The sequence below is a fragment of the Amaranthus tricolor genome, chromosome 12 (assembly GCF_026212465.1).
Source record: "Amaranthus tricolor cultivar Red isolate AtriRed21 chromosome 12, ASM2621246v1, whole genome shotgun sequence".
Classification (NCBI taxonomy): Eukaryota; Viridiplantae; Streptophyta; class Magnoliopsida; order Caryophyllales; family Amaranthaceae; genus Amaranthus; species Amaranthus tricolor.
The window spans coordinates 1,271,065-1,296,242 of record NC_080058.1 but is presented as its reverse complement, the minus strand read 5'-3'; the positions used below and the strand labels follow the sequence as shown (position 1 = coordinate 1,296,242).

Genomic DNA, 25,178 nt, shown 5'->3' with positions numbered 1-25,178 from the left:
ACTACAAACATTTAAGCAGCAACTGTTTGAGTCATTCCACGAGGCTTGGAAGAGGTTCAAGGACCTCCTGTTGAGTTGCCCTCATCACCAAATCTCAGATTGGTTGCTCGCTTAATACTTTTATGTAGGGTTGCTTGATGAGCACAAGTCCTCGGTCAATGCAGCATGTAATGCTGACATAGATTCTAAGTCGCCCGAAGAGGTCTTGAGACTCTTTGAGACCATGGCCAAGAATAGTTTTTATTGGGGTAATAAGAGGGAACAAGCATCGCACAGGGACACTACAGATAGTGAGGCCATCAAGGCTCTCACAAAACAAATAGCCGCTCTATCAGAACAGATGGCCAAGGTAAGTATGGTGAGTAGTGCTTTTGGATCTTCAATTAATAATGTTTCTATGTGCGATACCTACGGTGTTCCTAGTCATTGTTCAAGCACATGCCCCAACGTTTATGAGGAGGCAAATGCTTTGTATAGTAGGCCAGTGAACGATCCTTTTTCTAACACTTACAATGCAGGCACTAAGAATCACTCGCTTTTCTCATACAAGAGCACCAATGTGTTGAACCCACCACCATACCAAGAACCGCACAATCCACTAGGGTTTAACCAAAGACCCAAACAGTCAAACCACCTACCTCCACAACACCACTACCAACCACCATCCAATGTGGAGTCACAGATTACAGGGCTCAGAGTTATAGTGCAGGCACACATACAGTCTAGTAGCGCACATACGAAGAAGCTAGAGACTCAGGTAACACAGTTGTCTCAATAACAGAATATGCGTGCTCCTAACCAATTTTCTAGCCAGCCTGAACACAAAGGCAAGGAGCCTGGCTAGATGAATGCTGTGACAACAAGGAATGATAAGCAATTGGATGATCCTCCCCTAAAAGAGGTGACACCGACAGGTAGTATTTATGTAGACCCTGATTCTAATGCTGATGAGGTAGATGGTAAGACTGTTGTGAATGATGATGGTAATGTCAAGTCTAAGTCTAGAGTCACAGACCTTCTAATTAAGCATGTGCCTTTCCCTAAAAAATTGAAACAAGCTAAATTAGAGAAGAAATATGGAAAATTTTTAAAGCTTTTAAAAGATGTGTCTATAGAAATCCCTTTTTTAGATGCAATTTCTAAGATTCCTGCATTTCCCAATTTTCTTAAGTCCATTATGTCCCAGAGTAAGAAACTTGATAATGTGATTCAGGTGTCCACGGAGGTGAATGTGAATGCTTTCATGATTGGTGATATGCCTCCTAAGTTGAAGGATCCTGGTAGTTTCAATATACCTATCACAATTAGAAACCTTACAATGGATAGGGCTTTGTGTGACCTAGATGCTAGTGTCAGTCTGATGCTGTATTTCATGCATAAGAGACTTAGCCATGTTAATGAGTTGTCCCCTACCAGGATGACCTTGCAGCTTGCTGATCACCGCATGGTTTATCCTAAGGGTATTTTGTATGATGTTGACCTGAGTGTGGGTAAGCTGACCGTACCTTATGACTTTGTCATTATGGACATACCCGAGGATGTTAAGACTGCCATCATTGTAGGTAGACCTTACCTAGCGAAAACTAGCACCTTGATTGATGTAGCTAAGGGTAAGTTAGTGATGAGTGTGGGGGAGGATAGAGTAGAATTTTCTATACATGATGCTTTGAAGTCCCCAATCCCTAGTGAATCTATATGCCAGCTTGAGTTTGCCGATAATGTGTTTGATGATCCTGATGAAGCCCATGAGATTGATTCCCTACAATCCTATCTTGAAGGAGTTGGAGGTGGTCCTACAGAGATAATGGGCTGGGAAGATCCTTAAGAGGATCAAGATGATCATGATTGTGTTTTGTCTAATGATGTTTTGCAGGTTACTGAGTTTGAGCAGGAGAAGAAGGATATGAAGGAGAGTTCCACACCTCCTCAGGTAGAAATGAAATCCCTTCCCTCTCATTTGGAGTATGCTTTTGTTGGTGATGATTCTACATACCTTATTATGGTCAGTAGTGAACTCAATGGAAGTGTTTTGGACCGATTGGTCAGTTTGGTTAAAAAACATCGAAAAGCCATTGGGGTACACAATTAACGATATTAAGGGTACTAGTCCGTTTATTGTCACTTGCAGCATCAATGTGGATCCTGATGCCACTCCTTCCATAGACGGACAGAGGAGACTCAATCCCAATATAAAGAAGGTTGTGCAAAAGGAAGTTCTTAAGTTGTAAATGTTGGGATCATCTACCCTATCTCCGATAGTAAGTGGGTATCTCCAGTACAGGTTATTCCTAAAAAGGGAGGTGTGATTGTTGTTGAAAATGAGAAAAATGAATTGATCCCAACTAGAACAGTCACATGGTGGCGTATGTGTATTGATTACAGGAAGTTAAACAAAGCCATCCAAAAAAACCATTACCCTATTCCCTTCATAGACCAAATGTTGGAAAAGTTGGCAAAGCATTCCTACTTTTGTTATCTGGTTGGATACTCTGGATTCTTCCAGATCTCTGTTCATCGAGATGATAAGGAGAAGACTACCTTCACATGTCCTTATGGTACCTTTGCTTATCGGGGGATGCCATTTGGATTATGTAATGCTCCTGCTACCTTCTAGCGCTGCACGATAAGCATATTTTCTAAGTACATTGAGCATTACATGGAAGTTTTTATGGACGACTTCTCCATATATAACAACTCTTTCGATGATTGCTTAGCTAATCTAGAGAAAGTATTTGCTAGGTGCGAGGAAGTCAACTTGGTTCTAAACTGGAAAAAGTGCGATTTTATGGTACAACAGGGTATAGTCTTGGGTCATTTGGTGTCTAGTAGAGGTATTGAACTCGATAAGGCTAAAGTCAAGGTTATCGAGAAACTACCCCCTCCAGTTAATTTGAAGGGAATCTGCAGTTTTCTTGGGCATGCAGATTTTTATAGGAGGTTCATACCGGACTTTTCTAAGATTTCCCGACCTTTGACTGAGCTTTTGGCTAATAATTTACCCTTTGTATTTTCTGATGATTGTTTGGTTGCTTTTGAGAAATTGAAACAGACACTTATAACAACACCAGTGATCCAACCTCCTCATTGGAACTTGCCCTTTAAGTTGATGTGTGATGTTAGTGACTATGCTGTAGGGGCAGTGTTAGGGTAGCTTAACATAATAGTTTTAATTTACACAACTAATTAGACATTTAAATACTATTTAATAGCTGCAATTATACTACTACAACTACCAACAACTGCAACTACTTTATAAAATGTAAACATATACTCACGCTGCTATGCTGTTTTGCTAAATAGGTCCAAAAAATAACCTTTGATTCGTCAAAAACTACCTAAAAAAATTGGCTTTTGTAATGCATGACAAAGATAATAATATTCCAGGGTAATTTTAGACGATAATTTAATTGTGTTTTTTGAAAAAAAATTCTTATAATAATTTCTAAAAAATAATAATTTTTGCAAGTAGATTTTGACTTTTTTTGTCCAAAAGCAATTCAATTCGGATTTACTACTCTAAACAGTTGTTGTTGCTATATCTAATATACGTATATATACCCCATGCTAAGATGGTTATTTTGCTTATTTTGATTATTTTTCCACAGTGACATTTTTTATATTAAAAGAAAGTTTTATTATTAATAACCACTATGTTGAAATATAGTGATTGAACAAGTCATTATATGGGATGAAGATTTGGGAAATGGATAACGCAGGTCGCCAGACAGAAGGTTGTGCGCGGGCCGCGGAGTTTTACGCGGGGTGCGAAGCACTGCGATTTTCGCGGGAAGTTAGTTTTGGCACGTTTTTGGCCGGTTACTCTTAGTTTTTGACAGTTTCTTTTATATTTTCATAACCCTAATTTCTTTTTATTATGAGATATACTATATAAAGGCCCCATGTTATTAGAATTAGAGCATAGGATGCAATGCAAAACACAAAGTGAGGAAAACTAAGAGAGAAAAAGCTTGGAGAGCCATTGTTGTGGTTTCTCGTGTTCATCTTGTAATCTCCCGGTTTATAGTGAAAAGTTTATTCTCGGTGCCGGTGGATGTAGCTATCACGTTGATAGTGAACCACATTAATTTCTCAGTGTGATTTTCCTTATTGTTTGTTTGAATCTTTATTGCTTCATTATTATTTTTGATCTTTTCTTCCGCTGTCGCACAACACACTACATAGTACGACTCCATAAAAAAGGTCAAATTCAAGAAAAAGTAGGGCGCATTTTTTCAGTGAATTAACCAACACAATCTCAGACCGTATTGTCATACATAAACCTTCACTATTTTAGTTAAATTAGTTAATTTTCTCTAAATGATTTGTGTTGCGTGTATAGATTCATCTCATGGTGAGACAGTCTCATACAAAATTTATTGAATTGTTAAATGAGATGGTCTTATGTTGAGACTATATCTATTGGACTCGCATATCAGCATATGTATATTTAGTCTAGTAATCACTAACAATTTTAAAGTGAATAATTAAAGAAATGAGCTAATTATATGAGATATGATCTCATACAAGACAAACTGATAATAGATTGAGCTAGCATAATTTAACTTTAGAAGGCAAAAATAACTAAGCACAGGCAAATCATAAGCAAAGTTGATATGATAATAATTGTATTAATTTGGCTATTTAGTCTATGTATAAAAAGTAACTTACAGTAAAACTGTCACTCACACAAATATGCGATTCATAAAATATAAGGACTAGTAAAAAGATATTCATATCCCTTGGATCAACATATACTAAAACAAAAATGAATAGCATTAATTGATGTGTATCGAATGACAGAATTTCAACTCTAAAATAAATAATCAATCTTATAAATTCCTGTATTTAATGTTTTATTTAAAATTCCAAAAAATTAAAGCAACACATACATAGATCAACTGTATGCATGTTGTACGTTACACATTTTTTTCTAAGATGGGAGGTAATAAAATACCTCTACCGCCAGCTGATTGGTTTATGAGCTACTTTAAATCGATAATAAACTTATATTCGCACTTGAAAATAAACCCAAACTCGAACGAGAAACAACAACTTATGACAGATTTAGGGCTTGTTTTAAATTCTCATCATCTAAGTTTAACTTCCTTTTAATAGTTAAAAAACAAGGCATAAAAGGAGGTATTATAAGCCCTAATTCGTCTTGTAAATAATATATTTCATCATCATCATAAGTTTCTAAGCCCTTAGTAATTTCCCGTATCTTTTTGAAGATTTTATCATAATAAATATCTTCACTACGAACAACTTCTCCCATGGGAGGTGCATTAACAATACGTCTACCACTTTGTCCGGTTTGCGAGCTACTTTGACCCGTATATGAACCCGAAACAATTATCTGGGTCTCATTTAGGGTTTGATTTGGGTTCAGATAATCTAAGATTATTACATTGCTTGAATTCTTTTTTCCGGAGTGGTGTCCCATATGACCTCCTAGACCTTGGGCGGTTGAAAATGATTTGTCACAAATAATGCAAACCCACTTAGCCTTCTTCACATCATCATCATCATGATCATCATAATTATGATCATGATCATCATGATTAGTTTTTCCCATATCCATATTTTTTTTAACCCTACTTCCCTTTCTTTAATTAAGATTCAAGAAACAGAACTATGATTGTGATCAATTGTGAGTTATGTATAGAAAGTTTTATGATAGTAGTTTTAGGTTTAATTTTCTATGTTTATTATTTTTCTTTACGATGAATCATTAACCCTAAATCTAACCCTAAATCAGACATTAACAAATTTCCTAGTTTTAAGGATATATTTATATTAATTCCTAATACTAAATCTAATATTAACAAACTTCCTAGTTTTAAGGTTATTTATTAACAACCTTGTTATTTCACTAACAACTCTCCTAAAAATTTCTATTAACACTTATTTAACATATTTTGCATCATTTCCTTTTTCAGTGAGACGGTCTCGATAAAACTATTTTTATTGGGCTGGCCCAACATACATTTTTTGTCTTAAAATGATTATTTATAACGTTAAAGTGATCACTTACAATTTTAAAATATTTTTATAATCTTAGAGTAATTACTTATCCCCTAATTAAAACGATCACTTACGATCCTAAAATAATCAATTAAAGAAATGAACTAATTATATGGGCCCGTCTCATAGTGAGACGGTCTCATACAAGACGAGCTGAATTATTCACCCAAATACAAATTTATATTTGCCCATTATTAAAAATTAATATATACATATTCATAAAATATAAGGACTAGTAAAATGATATCCATATCCGATCCCTTAGACCACATATACTAAAAATAAAATGAATTGCATTGATTAATGTGTATCTGATGATAAAAATTCAACCCTAAAATCAATATATGGTTGTAAATGTTTTATTAAAATTTCCAAACAATTGTAACATTTATAGTCACTCGTTTGATGGGAAATACTAAAATACCGTCCTGATCGATCTCCGAGCTACTTTGACTCGATGATGAAGTTGTATACGTATCTGTAGATGAACCCGAATTTGAATCAGAATCAACAACTTGGGTCAAATTTAGGGCTTGTTTTAAAATCGGATCATCTAAGTTTAACTTCCTTTCCTTATTTAGAAAACAAGGCTTATAAGGAGGTATTGTTAGCCCAAATTCTTCTTGTAAATAATAAATTTCATCATCATCATACTTTTCTAATCCCTCAGTATTTTTCCTTATCTTCTTGATGATTTCATCATAATAAATGTCTTCACTACGAACAACTTCTTCCATGGGAGGTGCATTAACAATACGTATACCACCCTGTTCGGTTTGCGAACTATTTTGATCCGTATTTGAACCCGAAACAATCATATGGGTCTCATTTAGGGTTTGGTTTGGGTTATTCTTTTTTGCGGAGTGTACTCGCTTATGACCTCCTAGAGCTTGGCCGGATGAAAATGATTGGTCACAAATGTTGCAAACATACCTCTTATCCTTCTTCTTATCATCATCATGATCATGATCATCATGATTAGTTTTTTCAATATCCATGATTTCTTTATTAAAGATTCAAGAAAGAGAACTATGATGATTGTGATCAATTCAAAAAAGAGAGTGGGAAGAAGATTTGAGAGAGTGAAAGTGAATTCAAAATTGAAAGTAATAAAAGGAAATGAATATTTCTAAGGGATGATTGATCTTGAAACTAAGTTGGAACTCTTATACACATTATTGTACTTAATTAAATTGATTTTGGAGCATATATGAATAATAACGATAAATTTATTTAGTCAATTATATATGAATGAATGATGATTATATTTGGTTAAAATTGTTATACACTTGTTAATTTTTATCTCTAATGTTGATTTTATATAGCTTTTTATTAATGAATCAGTATTATTAAAAAAAAAAAAAAAAAGACAAGCATAAAATGCTACTCCAATTAAAAATATGAAAAATGTTAAAAAGTATTTAAAGCGTGTATTCTGCTAAACAGTTTAAGTAGATAAGATATTAGTTGTTTAAGTAGGCTAAAATGTTACTTTTAAAAAAATTGTTAGAGTTTGATCCAAATAAAATCAAGAAAAAACACAACAAAAATCAAAAATAGAAATTGTAAAACAAAGAAAACAATACAAGATTTGGGAGGTAGAGAAAATCCTAATATCAATGTGATATTAGACTATAAAACTCCACCCTTAACAATTGAATAAATATTATTGCTCTTGATTATTGATTACAAACTATAATCCACTTTATGTTGAGAATCCCCCTTAAAATTGTACAAGATGAGAGAAGAGAATAAAAACCCTATAAACCTCTCACTAAACCTAAGAATTTGAATGTGACCAACTCAATTCCCAATTACTAGATGATCAAACGATCTTACATTATACGTACAAGAGATATACAACAACCTTATATATATAGGTTTTGGAACCAAAAGAAATGAATATGAGCAAGTTTTGAACTGTTTTGAATTTATCAAATTAAAACATAATCCCGCGAACATCTGCAAGACTAGTCGAGCGATTTATTATGGCTGAGCGAGAGATCAAAATGTAGGTAAGTTTCTGATCTCTTGCTCGACCGGTCAAGCGACCAGCTTAGGTTAAGCAAGGTAGTCAAGTGAGCATCAGAGGCATCAAAAAAGATTTCCCAACTACCAACATTCACCATAATAACCATATATCATCTCAAACATCCAAATCACATATATCAACTTTCATACAACCATATTGTGATTATTGAGTCACCATATCTCACAAAAATGTCATTCGGTATGATACTAGCTTAAGAAGCGTTTAGTGCTAATTGTAGTTAAATCTAGAATATTACAATTTATAGCATTTTGAATTCAAATATAGCTATTTAAGATTGTCTATAAATATTTCTGCACAATATACTCCAACAAATACTATAACAATTACATTTACCAAACAATTTTAATTTACACAACTTATTAAATACTTAAATATCTGAAAGCTGCAATTGTACTGCTATAGTTATTTATTGCTTCAGCTATTTTATAAAATACAAGAAAACTTTTGATTTGTAGTAATTTCTTATAAATAGTCAATTAGTGTCTATCCAATTCAATATCATTAATATATCGTCGTTCTTAAACTTACATAAATTATAATCCTATAAATTATGCCATATTAATCCTATAAATATGGAAACTTCGAATCATATTACAATTGTAATCAAAGATTTTGGTTTTCTTGATATTCTTTCTAAAAATATAATCTAATAAAATAAAAGATATTTAAAAAAAAGTTTTGTTTGGTGTAAAGCTAACATAATCAAATTACTCAGTCTTGTATATATGAGACCGATTAACTCAAAACAAAAAGTCCATTAGCTAAAAGTTTTAATCATTTTCCGTCAACTTGAGCAATTAAAAAAGTCTTCTTATACAATGCACCAAATTTATATTACTAAAACATTAAAATTGCAAATTTAATTAGGGAACTAACTACTACTAATCCCCAAAGCCCTAAATCTACACTAATACCCAGAAATATCTATATTTTTTTTATTTAAGAAAAAAAAAAAAAGCAATTCTTCATTATCAAGAGCCTCTTTTAAAGGAGTTCGTATATGGTTTATTATATGTAAGTTTGTAACCTAACCCCAGATCGTGCCACTCAACGGTATTTACTACATAGGATGGTATGGTAGATCATTCAACTGATGCATCCTCAGCTTTATCCACGGCAGGTACATTAAGATCAAATTCATGAATTGTACTTCTAACACCTTGACCCATTTGGGAGCTACTTTGACCCGAACCTGAACCTGACCCTGAACCCGAATCAGAGCCCGAACGAGGAACAACATAATGTAACCTCATATGACCTTCTAAATCTTGCCCAGATGGAAAATTCTGATCACAAATCTTGCACTTATGAAAACCCACTTCTTGATGAACTTCTTTGTCATGGGTAAGATTCGACTTGTACAAATCATCAAAAAACCGGGCCAGATCTAGGGTTTGGTTTGGGTTTTTCATTATTGGGTTTGGGAGAAAGTGTGTCCGCTTATGACCTCCTAGAGCTGGGCCGGATGAAAATGATTGGTCACAAATGTTGCAAACATGCCTCTTATCCTTCTTCTCATCATCATGATCATGATCATCATGATTAGTTTGTGAGCTACTTTGACCCGAACCCGAACCTGAACCTGAACCCAAACCAGAGCCCGAACAAGGAACAACATAATGTAACCTCATATGACCTTCTAAATCTTGCCTAGATGGAAAATTCTGATCACAAATCTTGCACCTTTGAAGACCCACTTCTTGATCAACTTTGTTTTCATGGGTAAGATTCGACTTGTACCAATCATCAAAAATCCGGGCCAGATCTAGGCTTTGGTTTGGGATTTTCATTATTGGGTTTGGGAGGAAGTGTATTCGCCTATGACCTCCTAGACCTTGGCCGGTTGAAAATGATTGGTGACAAATGTCGCAAACAAAGCTCTTATCCTTCTTCTCATGATCATCATTATTAGTTTTTCCAATATCCATGATTTCTTTATTAAAGATTCAAGAAAAGAGAGCAATGATAATAATTATGAACAATTCAAGAAAGAGTGGGAAGAAGATTTAAAGAGTGAAAGTGAATTCAAAATTGAAAGTAAAAGGAAATGACTATTATTAAGGGATGATTGATCTTGAAACTATGTTGGAACTCTTATATATATTATTGTACTTAATTAAATAGATTTTGGAGTATATATATAAATATATATGAATAATAACGATAAATTTTATTTAGTCAATCATATATGAATGAGTGATGGTAATAATTAACTAATAAGAGAAGAGCATAAAATGCTACTCTAACAAGTTACATTCAATTATTTTCTACATAAATGCATATATAAACCAAAACATTATCAAGAACATGTAAATATACAAGTACATTTAACAAAAATATAAAGTTTAAATATAATTCACAACCACATTTACCATCAACAACCATACTTTAAAAAATTGCACAAATAACTAATAAAATTAATGAAATACTACCATAATAGCTAAAGATGACCTAGAAGTATTAATTTGTAAGTCTTGAACATGCTTTTAATCAAACTAAGAATATTTGGAAAATAATGAAAAAGAATACCTCAAAATAATGTATGCCAATTGACAGAACAAATTAGAAGAAGAAATTTGGAAAATGATGTTAACAATTGAAGGATTGATGTTACTTTAATGGTGGAAATTGGAAGGAGTTTTCTTGGTTTTGAATGTTAGGATTTAAGAAATTGAGGGAAATGAGGAAAAAAAGAGCAGCTAGTGTATTTAAGGTTGTATCAGTTCGTTATTAGTAACAACAAACAATGAATTAAGTCAAAAAAAATCAAAGTACATGTTCACTGTTAGTAACAGCGAACATATATGTTGACTTTTTTGACATAATTTATTGTTCGTTGTTACTAACAGCGAACCAATATTTGACTATTTTTTACCTGTTGTTTTGGTTCGTAGTTAATAATAGTGTACATAACCAAGCCACAAGTCTAGGAAATTTTTGCTTACTTCGGGAAATAAGTTTAATCCTTGTTTATTTTTTAGATTTTTTTTATATTTTTGATTAAATGGTTCAAATTTTCTTATTTTAACCCTTATTTAGCAGGTTTTTCATGGACTAAGGTTCAAATAGTGGGCTTCATAGGACTTGTGCTTTAATTTTAGTCATATTAGTGTAGTATTAGGCTTATTAATATATTATTACTTTAATATTATATTTATTAGTATTGTGATATTAGTCATATTAATTTATAACTAGCATAATTTTTTTATCATCATTCATACAAGTTTGTACATGCTCTTCATTGAAAAAGGGAAAAAATGAAAAGAGAAAAAACTCAACTAGATTAAAACTAGAAAGAATAACTTAGGTAAAAGAGTGACATTAAATGGATGAGTAAGTGAGACTTGAAAAAGTTAAAAATGACTGACTAGGGCGGCGAAAACTCTAAGATAAGTTTTTAGGCAGAATGAGATATAAATAGAGAAAATAATTTTTGTATCTCCTGGAAATAGCGATGTGTAGAAAATTGGGTAGATCATCACTGAAGGGATAAGTACAGTTTTGCATTTACTTTACTAATTTTGCACCTTTTTTGTGTTGCATTCGTGTGTGAGCCAAGTTTAGGAAGAAAGCCATAAGAAGTAATCTTGGATATTTGGAGACGGCCATGTTTTAACTTTTTATATCATTGTTCCCCTTGATTTTGCTCGAGGACGAGCAAAAATTAAGCATGGGAAAATTTAATAAGTATAAATTATTTTTTTTTATACATAAATTATGGATATTTGATTAGTATTAATTGTTATCCATATGAAAATTAAGTGATTCCCAATACTTTACACCTTCCCATTATATAACTTACATCCAATTAGATTATAATTTTTAGTAGTTAAAATATAAAAAATCAACTACGTACATTTCTTTCATGGTGTGACATCGGTAAAGAGGCGTGAAAATTGTTAAACTAACTTTCTTGTATTTCATCTGAAACTCGACTTACACCATATGCTTGCGGTAATTAAATTTTACACTTTACATTCATATACTATTAATTAACGAACTTATTGCATGAATTATTGTTTTGTTCATAAATGGAGTAAATTCATTTAAGTGTTTAACTTTACACAAATTCTTATGAGAGATGATCTCTTTAAGAGACTATTTTTAATTGGACAGATCCATTATATATTTTTTGAAATATTGTAAGTAAAATTAAAGATGATGTAAGTAAGCATTTTAAGATATTATGAGTAGGCATTAAAGGATACCGTAAGTAGACATTAAGAATAATGTAAATAAACATTAATTTTTAATGGGCTGGGCTTAAAAAACGTCTCTCAAAGATAAGGTAAGGTGGTTAACTTTATTGGTGATTTCAAAATTAAAATCAACAACTGGTGTTGATGAGAAAAAAATAACTCCTATAGAAGGCCTGAGACATGTGTATGATATGTAAGGAGCCCGATTTCTAAAGCCGGTGTAACATACTAACATCTAAAGTATGAAGTTTAACATTTAAAAATAACATCTTAAATGTTAAACAACTAAAATATTAGTATTTTAAATAAAAAATAATGGTTTAATTAATTTAATTTGACTAGTTATTTCAATTGAAAACTTTTTTTCAATGAGTCTGTTTTAAATAAAAATTTTCAAAAATGTATAGCAACATAAATATTTAAAGATGTCCATCCAGGACTTCAGTCAAATTTCGAGTATAATTCTCGAATTAAGTTAATTTCAGCTTTTCAGTATATCTTTACATCTTGACGATCGTCTTATTTCATTCTCATATATGAATTGTTTTCAAATAGGATTTTATCATACTTAATTTCAATTAATCGAGTCAATTTAATTTCAAACAACTTTAACATTTTTCATCAATCTTTTTCCAAAGTCTAATAATTAAAAGCTTACTCTAACACATTATAAGCGCTTCTAATTATTTAAAGAGAAGACTTTTGAACTGAAATAAGCTTCAAAGCAGGTGATTCAGTTAAAAATATAGAGAAGTCCAAAATAACTACTAGTTTAATTTGTAACGTTATTTAATTATACGTTCTTTATGATGTTAATAAAAATATTTAATAATAATCATAAATGACTTAAGAATGACTCATGAGATAAACTTAACTTAATTGGAAATAAATGACCATACACAAAGATTTCAGCACCAAATTAGTGTTAATCACTTGTTTAATTACTATATTAATTGCATTAAATGATACTCCTGTCTTTTTCATTCGTATCCTAAGAATACGCGTAGACTATCCATTCAAAGAATACATGGAAAATATATTTTCACACTTAATCAAGTAGGATAAAATAAAAAACATATAGAGGCTCGATTCTCACTATGTTTAATAACGATTAATTCTCTTTTTTCTTTGTCTGTAAGGTTTCTCTAGTTTATCTATCTCCAAATCAAAAAAAAAAAAAAATATTACTTGATTACTCCTTCCATCTCAATATAACTGTACTGACAGATTCAGAAAAAAAATAAGATGTAAATTAAAATAAAACATGTCTACTGGGTTTTGATCCCTAGTCTCATATGTGAAAGGAAATACATTAATGAACTCATTTAGGATATACTTATATGTAATATTTGATTTTTATTTTGAATTTAAAGAATGTCAACTGACCTCAATGATATCACACTAAATCTGCCATTGTATACATGCATCTCCTTTACTTTTCCACAAAAATCTTTCAAAATGTAAGTAGATGAATATAATTTAGGATAAATTAATATCAACACAAAGTGTTTTATGAAGTGGTCAATTACACTATGAGGCGCATTTCATACATGAATTATCCATATAATTGTATTTGTGAGAATCTAAATTTCTTGTTAAGAAATCGTCTAATGGTGAGAGAAATTCTCTCATAAGAGTAGCTGTGATTACTCCATCTTTTCAAATTAAACTCAATATTGGCTAACTTTAAACTATTCTCTCTATGAGCCGGATATACTGGGTAGGATGATAATGACGACTCTATCATTTTTAACTTGTATTTGTAATACACTCAAATTTTTTTAGTAAAATCCATAATTGAGTTTATATTTTGAGAAGGTTATCCCATTAAAATAAATAATTTTGAGTTAACTAATGATAACAAAGTTTTTACTACATTAAAGTTGATGAATCATTTTGATACTAAATAAATGTGAACCACAAATAATAAATTTTTAAAATAGAAAATGAGATATTTGTGAGCTGTGAATAACTAAATCAGTAAGGAGATGAGATACTTGTGTTGTAATGAGGGAGTATACCATATTAAGATAACACGAAAACTTGAGTGAGACCGTCTTACTTGTGTGATGTGTCTTATTGGACCGGTCTAATTGTATATATTTATTTACCGATTTTACAAATTAAAATGTCAATTTCAAGAGTTAAAAGACCAATTTAAAGACTTAAAAACAACAATTTTAACGATTTGAAATTGACATTTTAAGTTATGGAATTTGACAGTTTTAAGATTTAAAAAATCAATTATAATACTAGAAAAAACTAATTTTAAACTTCAATGACCAATTGTAGCATATTAAATTCTCATTTCAACTTTAAAATATAATGATGACTCAAACATTAAAGTAAATATTAAAAACTTTAAAATTAACCTTTTAAGTCTTAAAATTATTTTTTTAAACCTTAAAATTAGTATGTCAGAATATTTTTAAAAAATTATTAATCTTGAGCAAGATGTACGGTTAAAGCCGTATCACAAGAGAGTAAGTATTAAGATAATTATTAAGAGAATCAGATATCTTGTATCAAATGTTATGTACGTATGTACATGTATGCCTTTCTTCGGAGAAACTAATATTAAATATTCATACATTAAACTAATGTTAATGGATGTGTGATTTTGATGTAATCTTCAAATTTGTGTTATATATTTGAAATTAAATTTTCAGTGTACAATAGAAATCTAAAATATAGGAGTATAATATAGATTATAGTCCTTTTATGTAGTTCATTCAAAAGTTATTTTATGATTACTTATTTGTTATTTTTGATTCATATAATTAAGTTTATTTAGCATTAAAAAATTTGATTAATATTACATTGCAAAAAATTAAAATCTATACATATAAGTTGACCATTAAGCCCAAAATACTTTAAATTAATTAGCAATTAAAAGAGTATCACAACATGTTTTTTCAAATTGGAATTTTATTTTATTAATATGTATTCAATTTAGTGGATTGAATTTTTTTGTATTTTAATAGTAAGTTACGTTTCCTAAAAGTGTTTTTAATTTGTTGAACCAACTAAAATAAAATCATTATAATTATTTTCAAAATCTTATATTTTGAGGGTAAATCAAAGGGTCATTCATTTGCCTTACTAGTAAGGAAAAGAATTGGAAGGAATGAATGCAGTATAGTTTTTTAAAATCTTTTTTAGATGGTCTGATTAGGAGATGGACCCATTCAGTTAGTCTTTTATCTAATTAGTCACTTTAAGATTGTAGGTAAGTAATTTATAAGTGATCACTTTAGGATTACAAAAAATAATTATTTACATATTTTAAGTGATCGCTTTAACAATATAAGTATACACTGAGCTAGCCTAATAAAAATAGTCTCATTATAAAATCGTTTTATTTGAGAATTTTTGATTGGTTTATTTAAAAGTGTTTACTGTTTAGTAAAACAACACTTTAAAACATATTTGAGGATAAAGTTTTGACGTCAATTTTTTTTAAGTTGCATAATAACAATGATGGTAAATGCTTTTTAAATACCTAACATGTACGAAAAGGTATATAACCTCATGAAAGTAAACATTGTATCATTTTTCATGTCTTTTTTTTGTCATTTTATATTTTATAATTTAATTTTAATAATTAATTTCATTAAACATCTTTGTTCAAAGCTATTTTTGAAAAAAAAAATTCATACAAATAATCTAAAAACAGAAATTTATAAGCTAATATACTAATCTAAAGTTAATTATTAAAGCTGTTATTGTAACTCTTTAAGAAAATTGGTCCAGGCAACTCAAACAAAAAATTGAAGAGGTAATCCATCACAATTCACTATTAAAACTAATTAGTAATTGTAGAAGTTACTCCTCGAAGTTTTAAAGCAGTATAATCTCTTCACTTTTCTTCAATATAGAAAATCTCACTCTTGGACAATAATGGACACTTCAACACAAATCCTTATTCAAATTGGTTTAAACATAAATAAAAAGCATGTTACTTAAAAGCAACTAGAGGTGTTCACTCAGGTCATCAAGTTGATTTCGAATTAGGTGTTTTGGAACGGTTTAAAGTCGAATCTTGTATCCATGTTGCCTTTTACATAATTATAAAATAATTTTTATAAACAGATCAAATTGAATCAAATTATAAAATCAAATATACATCGAATCATCACATCTATTTAGAATCTTTAATAAAGCAACTACAATTAATTTGTATTGGTTTAAATAATTAATTAATAAAGAGAAGTTGAAAAAACATGATGAGATCTCTTAAACACTACTCACACACTTGTGTACGTTACAACACAATTAAAAACATAAGTGTTCTTCAAGTGCATGACATAATTACAAATTGCAAATTGCACTACACTTATAACTCTTTCTTTAGTACTCTATCTATCCTTTATGCTTCTTCAACTACATAATTTTATGTTTGCGACAACACATGATGTTTACTTTTTTTTTTAATATTATATCTGAATCGCTTAATTTGCATTAATTTTTATTTTAATTGAATTTTTTTTTTATATTGCAATATTTTCTTATTTGGAATTAAAATTCATTATATTTTTTTGATCTCATTCACATACTTAAAATCGCTTTTAACATCATCTACACAATTCAATCATCCGCTTTATTTAATATTGCATTAATCCCACCAACACTATATTTGGATAACAATAAAAGAGGTAAAAGAAAGAAAAAGAAGAAAGTCATGAGAAAACTTATGTTGTTTGTTTAGGAGGAAAGGAAGAAGACGAGGAAATTTATTTTCCTTCCAAATAAATCTTTTCATTTTTGGGTTAATTTCTCCATCAATAAAATTATGAAACTAAATCTCTTCAAATCATTTTCTTCTAAATCCTCCTCCCCCTATAATTTTTATCCAAACAAAGAAAAATATATTATCCGCTTCTCTCAATCAAAACATAGTGTAAAGGTCAAAATATTATAAAAACTCCCTATCCTCCAGTTCCCTTTTCTATCTATTTGATATTGATTTAAAAGTCAATTTTTTAGTAAGCTCACTGCAACAAATTTAATTTTTTCGCAATTTTGGATTCAGTGTCATCAAAAAATACTACTGATTTATATTTTTAGTGTAATAATTATTTATTTTTATTTTAATTTTCACTAAAAGTGATTTAGTGACACGTTATTTGGCCTGTAGTGACATAAGTAATTGTTACTATAGTCTATAGTGGTATTTATGAGAAATGTTATTAGATCATATGTCGTGAAACGCTTTAGTATGATTTTTTTTATTATGCTGCTAAAAGGTGTAATAAAAGTCACTTAGTCCTTTATATACACTATTAAAAATTTAAAGTAATGAAAAATGTCACTAAATATATCCAACTAAAAATAAATTATATTGTAATGACTTAAAATCTATTTATTTAACATTTTTTGTTGTTTGATGAATCGATAATTGTTTGTATCCCAAAGAAATCCGAAAGGCAGAAAGAATTCGTGCCCCCTACTTCCAATATAGTCGTAGATATAGCGTGAATATTGTACACATGCATATTAAGGATTTTGGATCTTAATGCAACAAAATTTATGGATAGCCACCAAGATCCTCTACGTTTCTAATATTATGTATATAAAATTTGAATCTTGAGTGATTTGATCTTTCCTTACTTTCCATTAAAATTTAGAAATAAGAAGAATATCATATATATAGTTTTTGTTTAATTAAACATATATTGTACGGTTATTAGTATTAAAATTTAGAAGAGTATTATGATTTTTAAACATTTATTTAATTATATATTACTCCCTTAAAGTTTTACACATTAAAATTTTATAACCAATGTAACTATAATAAATTAATAATGGTCATATTTTAATCACATCCCTTTGAAGTATACTTTCCTCCCTTAAAATTAGTGGCAAAGAGAATTTTTTTTTTTTTTGAAAAATGTGGATATTTGATAATAATTAAAGAGAAATAAATTGTGAGAAACAAATTGAAAGAGATTTAACATGTATGAATGAGATAAAAAGGAAATGACGTACTATTATCCAAAAAAAAATAATTCAAAATAAGTGAGATAGCTAATAATGCTAAATAAATGGGATGAAAGGAGTTTTTTTTTTTTTTTTTTTTACTATTTTTCCTCTCTTTTCTTGATGGACATAAAGTACTTTATAGTATACTATTAAAAAACACAAAAAATAGATGATCAAAAGTATACAAATATTAATTTTAAAATACAGCCCAAAATTACCTTTGTCTGACTAATATTTTAAAAAATTTAATGTCTTAATTTCAAGTTTTATATTAAGACATATATACAAAAAATCTCTTATTTTTTATGTCTAGTTTCAAGTTTTATATTAAGACATATATATATATAGACACACACACACACACACACACACACATATATATATATATATATATATATATATATATATATATATATATATATATATATATATATATATATATATATACATATATATATATATATATATATATATATATATATATATATATATATATATACATATATATATATATATATATATATATATATATATATATATATATATATACATATATATATATATATATATATATATATATACATATATATATATATATATATATATATATATATATATATATATAGATATATATATAGATATATATATATATATATATATATATATATATATATATATAGATATATATATAGATATATATATATATATATATATATATATATATATATATATACATATATATATATATATGTATATATATATATATATATATATATATATATATATATATATATATATATATATATATATATATATATATATATATATATGTCGTTTTTCCCATTTTTAGATAGTGTTTATATTCCCAAATCTTGAGCTAAAATTAGCTGTTAAGTTCTTAATATAAAAATAAAAATTACAACTTGTGATATGCCCTCTTTTACCACTAAATTTCTTGATTATATTTGTTAAATGAAAATGTGTACTATATTTAATGTGGACTATCAAAATTTGCGAGGAAAGCAAAATACATGAAAAACATATCATTTTTCTCATTTTTAGATAGTGTTTTGTATTATCTATAATTTTTATTTACATTTTCTTATTAATAGTATCTTACGTTAACATTATTGTGATAATCAGAAGTATTTAATATCAATTTTTACCATTATTGTATTTTTTTTCTCATTACTTTTGTTTTAGTACACTCATCTTACAAGGAAAATAAATGTCTAATTACATTATTTTTTATATTTCTAGAAAGGTTTAGCTAATAGAGTGTATCATACTAATAATGGTCATATCTTTATTTGGACACAAACGTAAAGAAAAAGATACTAGAAGATCATTCTGATTAAATATATGATTGCTTAATTTTATTGAAATATAGTAAGTAAAGATATATTACCAATATTCACTAGCATAAAATAACCGATATTTTATTCCTAAATACATTTGATTTTTTTCCATAATTGTAAAAAAAATCTAATTATTTAATCAATTTTATTTATAAATGTTTATTGTGAATGGATTTTTAAAGTCTGCATAGTTCACATTATATAGCCTAGCCCTCTAATAAATCTAAAATGAAAGTGAAGGAGCAATATTGTTCTAACTAGCATTGGTCTTTTTTGCTTTAATATATAATTGGTCTTTTTTTACTATTACTTCGGTGATTGTTATTCATAAATTGCATTGGTCTTTCCAATTTTTGAGATTATTAAATTCAATTTTCAATTGGTCTTGACTAATTAGTTTACATTTAAATAACGTGCACGTTTTTATTTAAAGAGTAAATTCACGTGATTTAAGTAGAAAATAGAACATTAATAAGATTAATGTATATTATATCTTAGCGTTCACTAAATCCATATATAACTTGCGCATAAAATGAATTTCTGCTACTTAAACCATAACCATGATTGATTGGGATATTTATAGACTTAAGCTAATGATTATCAATTAATAGTAATTTAGGATAACTATCGAACAATAACAAACCCACCTTTCCGTTAAAAAAACTTGTGCATCTAATCAAACAAAATGAACAATATGTAACGGTTATACTGTATTTTCGAGTGTATAATTCATTTTTTAAGATAAACACAAACATTAAAACATAATTTATAACCATTAATAAAAGATAAAAAATGATATATGTATCCCTTAAAAATTTATAATTAGTCTTCCATATAAAAAATGTAAAATGACTATTAGAGTGTCTTTCCATTTCAATATCAATTAATTAATTAGTAATATGATCAATACTTATAAATCGCTTTTAAACTTACATAAATCATAATCCTATAGATTGTGCCATGTTAATCAACTTCAAATCATATTTCAATTGTAAGCAAAGATTTTTTTATTAATTGATATCAAACTAATCTAATAAAATTTTTTAAAAAAAAAAAAAAAAAAAAAGTTCTGTTTGGTGTAAAGCAAACATAATCAAATTATATAATTTAGGCTCATAAGAAATTACATTTCAATTAAAACTCTATGATACCATCATCATTCTCCATCAATTTGAGCGATTAAAAGTCTTCTTGTACAATGCACCAAATTTACATTACTAAAACATTGAAATTGCAAATTTAATTAGGGAACTAATTACTAGTAATCCCCAAAGCCCTAAATCCACACTAATACCCAGAAATACATAGATTATATATATATATATATATATATATATATATATATATATATATATAAAGCAATACTTCATTATCTAGAGCCTTTTTTGAAAGAGTTCGAATATGGTTTATATGTCACCTAATTTTAGATTCTGCCGCTCAACGGAATTTATAAGCAGCTAGAATCAACTGCTACATCCACATCTTCAGACACGGCAGCTACATTAAGATCAAAATCAAGAATTGTACCTCTAACACCTTGACCCGTTTGCGAGCTACTTTGACCCAAACCTGAACCCGAACCAGAGCCCGAACAAGGAACAACATAATGTAACCTCATATGACCTCCTAGAGCTTGCCCAGATGGAAAATTCTGATCACAAATTTTGCACTTATGAAAAACCACTTCTTCAACTTCTTTGTCATGGGTAAGGTTCGACCCGTACCCGTTTTCAACAATCCGAGTCAAATTTAGGGTTTGGATTGAATTAGAATTAGGGATTTTTACATGAATTGAATTTTTTTCTTTGTTGTGACTTGACCTATGACCTCCTAAAGCTTGGTGGGTTGTAAATGATTTGTTACATGTAGTACAAACCCACTTACCCTTCTTCTCATCATCATCATCTTCATCATGATCATCATCCCAATGATCATCATTATGATTAGATCTTCTAATACCCATGATTTCCTTACCCAATTTCCTTTTTTTATTTTCCTTTCCAATCTTTGGAAAATCATCAAAATTCATTGAGGTTTTTAAAATACAAGATTTATAAGGTATTTTAATCCCCAATTCTTCTTGTAAATAATATAATCCATCATCATCAACCTTCTCTAACCCCTTCTTACTTACCCTTATCTTTTTCATCAATTCATCATAATAATCATAATCATAATCATAATCATAATCATAATCATGATTTGAATCTTCACCATATTCATCATTACTTGACATCTTCATTAAACAATCAGCAACCGACTCAGCCCGACACAGCCCGGAACTCAATGAAGACGACGACGGTGATGATGACGTTGATACCCTCTCCCCAATCGGACGGCTACGCTTTCCTTTCCCTTTCCATTTCAATGGCGGCGGCGGGCCCATCCCTCTATGAGGTCTTTCAGGGTGAGACCTCATATGCCCATAAAGCGCTTTTTCAGTATGAAACTTCTTGTGGCAATATTCACACCTCACCTCCTTTTCCGGGCCGGGTTTCGGGCTAAAATCACCTGCCCCATCTTTTTCCTTTTTCTTATGAATCCTCAAGTGACCTCCCAAAGCTTTTCCATTAGCAAAAACTTTATTACAAAACCCACAAATTCTTCTTTTATCTTCAATTTGATGATCTTTTTGTTGATTAATTGTTGGATCTTCAAGTTTTGATTCCTGGGTTTCTCGAATTTCGCCTTCTTCTAAATCACTGTCGATGATGAGTTCTTGTTCTTGATTAAAATTAGCTGATGAAGGTTGAAGAAAATTAAGAATTCGTTTAGTTTCGGGTTTAGTGTATTTAAGTCTGATTTTGAGCTTTTGATCTGTTTTTGGATCTTCCATTAGAGGTTTAAATTTGGTTTATTTAAGGTTGAAGAATTGGGGAAGTGAGAATTTTGAGCTGTGTATGTGTGTGTGAAGTGAACTAGGGCTTTTGAAGAGAGAGGCAAGATAGAAAATTTAAGAGAGAGAAAGCCAATTGAGAATCAAGAGAAAAAGGGGAGACTTTTGGGGTTGTATTTTATCTTATTTTTACTTATTTTATTATTTATTTGAGCTGTGTATGGGGTGCTTGTCAAAATTATTTATTTGAAAATTTTTGTTTATATTGATTTGATACAAATTGAAGATTTAGTGTTTGGTAAATTAGATGGTTGAAAGTTAAAACAGCTAATTATTATGAATAAGTTATTTTTTTTTAAAAAATTACTTATAGCAACGAGTTTAAAATCAGTTTGTTAAATCAGGCAATAAAATAAGTTGCTCAAATAAGCCAATGTAATAGGCTACTAGCTACAAGCTATCAGCTATTTGCTAAACACCCAATATCTTGATTTAAAGAGACTGATAATTGGACTTTAAGGTACATGAATAATAATTGCTAATATGTTTTTATTAGAATACGGTAGGTCGAAAAAAGAAGACGATTAGGACAAAGGACAACGAAAATGGAAATAGTTTAAAAAATGAAAATAAAATTTAGATTTTTGCTCTTTTGCTTTTTACAACCTCCAACTTGTTTTTGAGTTAATACCTCCATAAGTTTTATGGTTTTTTTTTTATTGAAGATGGGGAGAAATTTAAATTTGTTATATATTTTCTTTTGTTAAATGAAAATTAGATTTAATTGGAAATTTAGGTAAAAACTTCAGTTATAGTCCAATATGATTAGCAACCTAATCAAAAAATTAACGACTTAATCAATCGGAATTTGGACTAGTAACAACAAAAACTTTAAACTTATGGTGGGAGTAACTTGCTAAAAAGGTTATCAGCTTGTTTTGAGACCATCTCATTGTGAGATGAGTCTATTTAATTAGTTTATTTGTTTTAAAATAAATTTTTTTTAAGACCGTCTCATCATGAGATAATTTAATTTGGACCCAATTTTTATTTTCTTAAATATCAATGGAAAAAAAAAAGAACAGCTTTTATTTACTTATTTGTTGTGTAAGTTTAACCGATTAATTTTATTTTAAATACTACATAAATAATTTGGGCTACTTGTATAGGTCCGCCTCACGGTAAGACGGTCTCATACAAGATTTGTTGTTTTTTAATTGATTATTGTATAATTATAAGTGATTATTTTAATAGACTAAATATATATGAGTTAACCCAATAAATCTAATGTAGCATTATAATTAATTTTTTTTAGTGAGAAAATTCTCTAACTAGTTTCAATTTCTTATGATGTATAAGACACAAAATTTAGTTAGATATAATTTAGCATTTTTAGACAAAAAATTTTTTATCTAAGTGATTGTTGCAAAAAAAATCACTCGCTTCCAAGAACCCTAATGATCTTTATAGTTGATTTGGAGTTATCATCAACCTTTTAATTGATGGTGAACTTCAGATTTCTCCGTTTCAAGCTTTTACGATATGATTAAAATAAATATTTGTACTCTCCATATAGGAGAGTTGTTCTACTCATTCATTGTATGACTCTTTATTAATGATTCAAAATAGAAAAAAAAATGTGGATTTTGTGTAATTTTTGCTTTTTCAGAGCAAAATCATATTATATACTAAAACAATAGAAAATTTAGACATGTGTCACTGTAATAATAAAAGTTTTCTCTACAAATTTAACCACTTAGGTTACTTAGGTAATTTAAATTTCAGATTGGATATTCATACGCTCGCTAATGGTGGTGAGAATACTTAGAAAAATATTGAAATAAAGTTAGTGAAAAAAATGTAGATCCAAAGTCATAAAAATGTATAGACCATAAACAATAATAAAATAAAACTTGAAGGTTTGGAATCTTGTACCACACCACAAAAGATAGTTAAGTGAAAATTTTCTATAGAGTATCAAACAAGGAATTATAATTTATTCTGATCTTAATTAATATGATAAGTTTTTCAAAAAAAATAAGGCTTTACCAATTACCATAAAATACAGGTTTATTTGTTTTATTATCCGAATAAAAAAATAACTAAATGAGTATCTAAAACTATATGAACACTAATAATTTTTTTAGGTCGAAATAAAAAAATTGTAAATTTTCAGTCAAATTTAATTCAATCAGAAAATACAATAAGTAATTGCCTAAATTTTCTAAATTGATTTCTTTTTTCTTTCATTTTTTTCATTCTGATCGGAGAAATTCATGACAGACTGAATGAGTGGCTAGACGATGTTGGGCTTTTTGGAGGACTCATGAGACTTGACAAGATTGACAATTCTCCAATCATTTGTAATATAATATAAGTGTATTCTGTACATTCTCAATTTTCTAGAAATGATTTCTTATTTTTACATTATTGACTACATCGGCTTCAAATTACTAAAAATATTACTGCACCTGATCGCATAATAATATTCTACTCATACGTTTTTAAAGCAATATACTCCCTCTAATTCGGCATTTTAATGTTCCATTTGCTTTTTAGACACTATTCATCTTTTACTCTTAATTTGTATTTTATTATTAATCTACAAGTTAAACATAGTCATGTGAGATCTTATTTGTTTCGTCTCAATGCAAGGATTATTCGTATCAACTTTTCATAATTTTTAATAATGCACAATTAGAGATATTAAGGATTGAATAAGTGCA

The 25,178-nt window shown here is 29.0% G+C and overlaps 2 protein-coding genes across 2 annotated transcripts; both read right to left on the bottom strand.

Annotated features, from left to right (window-relative positions):
* Positions 1-9,159: 9,159 nt before the first annotated feature.
* LOC130797131 (zinc finger protein AZF1-like) lies at positions 9,160-10,005 on the bottom strand. Its single transcript, XM_057659613.1, has one exon. The coding sequence runs from the start codon at positions 10,003-10,005 to the stop codon at positions 9,160-9,162; it is 846 nt and encodes a 281-aa protein (XP_057515596.1).
* An 11,058-nt stretch (positions 10,006-21,063) lies between these two features.
* LOC130797130 (zinc finger protein ZAT4-like) lies at positions 21,064-22,452 on the bottom strand. Its single transcript, XM_057659612.1, has one exon. It carries the CDS (start codon positions 22,450-22,452, stop codon positions 21,064-21,066), a length of 1,389 nt encoding a protein of 462 aa, XP_057515595.1.
* Positions 22,453-25,178: the final 2,726 nt, after the last annotated feature.

What these genes read in the sequence shown, in the direction of transcription:
- LOC130797130 (XM_057659612.1), bottom strand. Translation starts at nt 22,452, where the DNA reads ATGGAAGATCCAAAAACAGATCAAAAGCTCAAAATCAGACTTAAATAC.
- LOC130797131 (XM_057659613.1), bottom strand. Translation starts at nt 10,005, where the DNA reads ATGGATATTGGAAAAACTAATAATGATGATCATGAGAAGAAGGATAAG.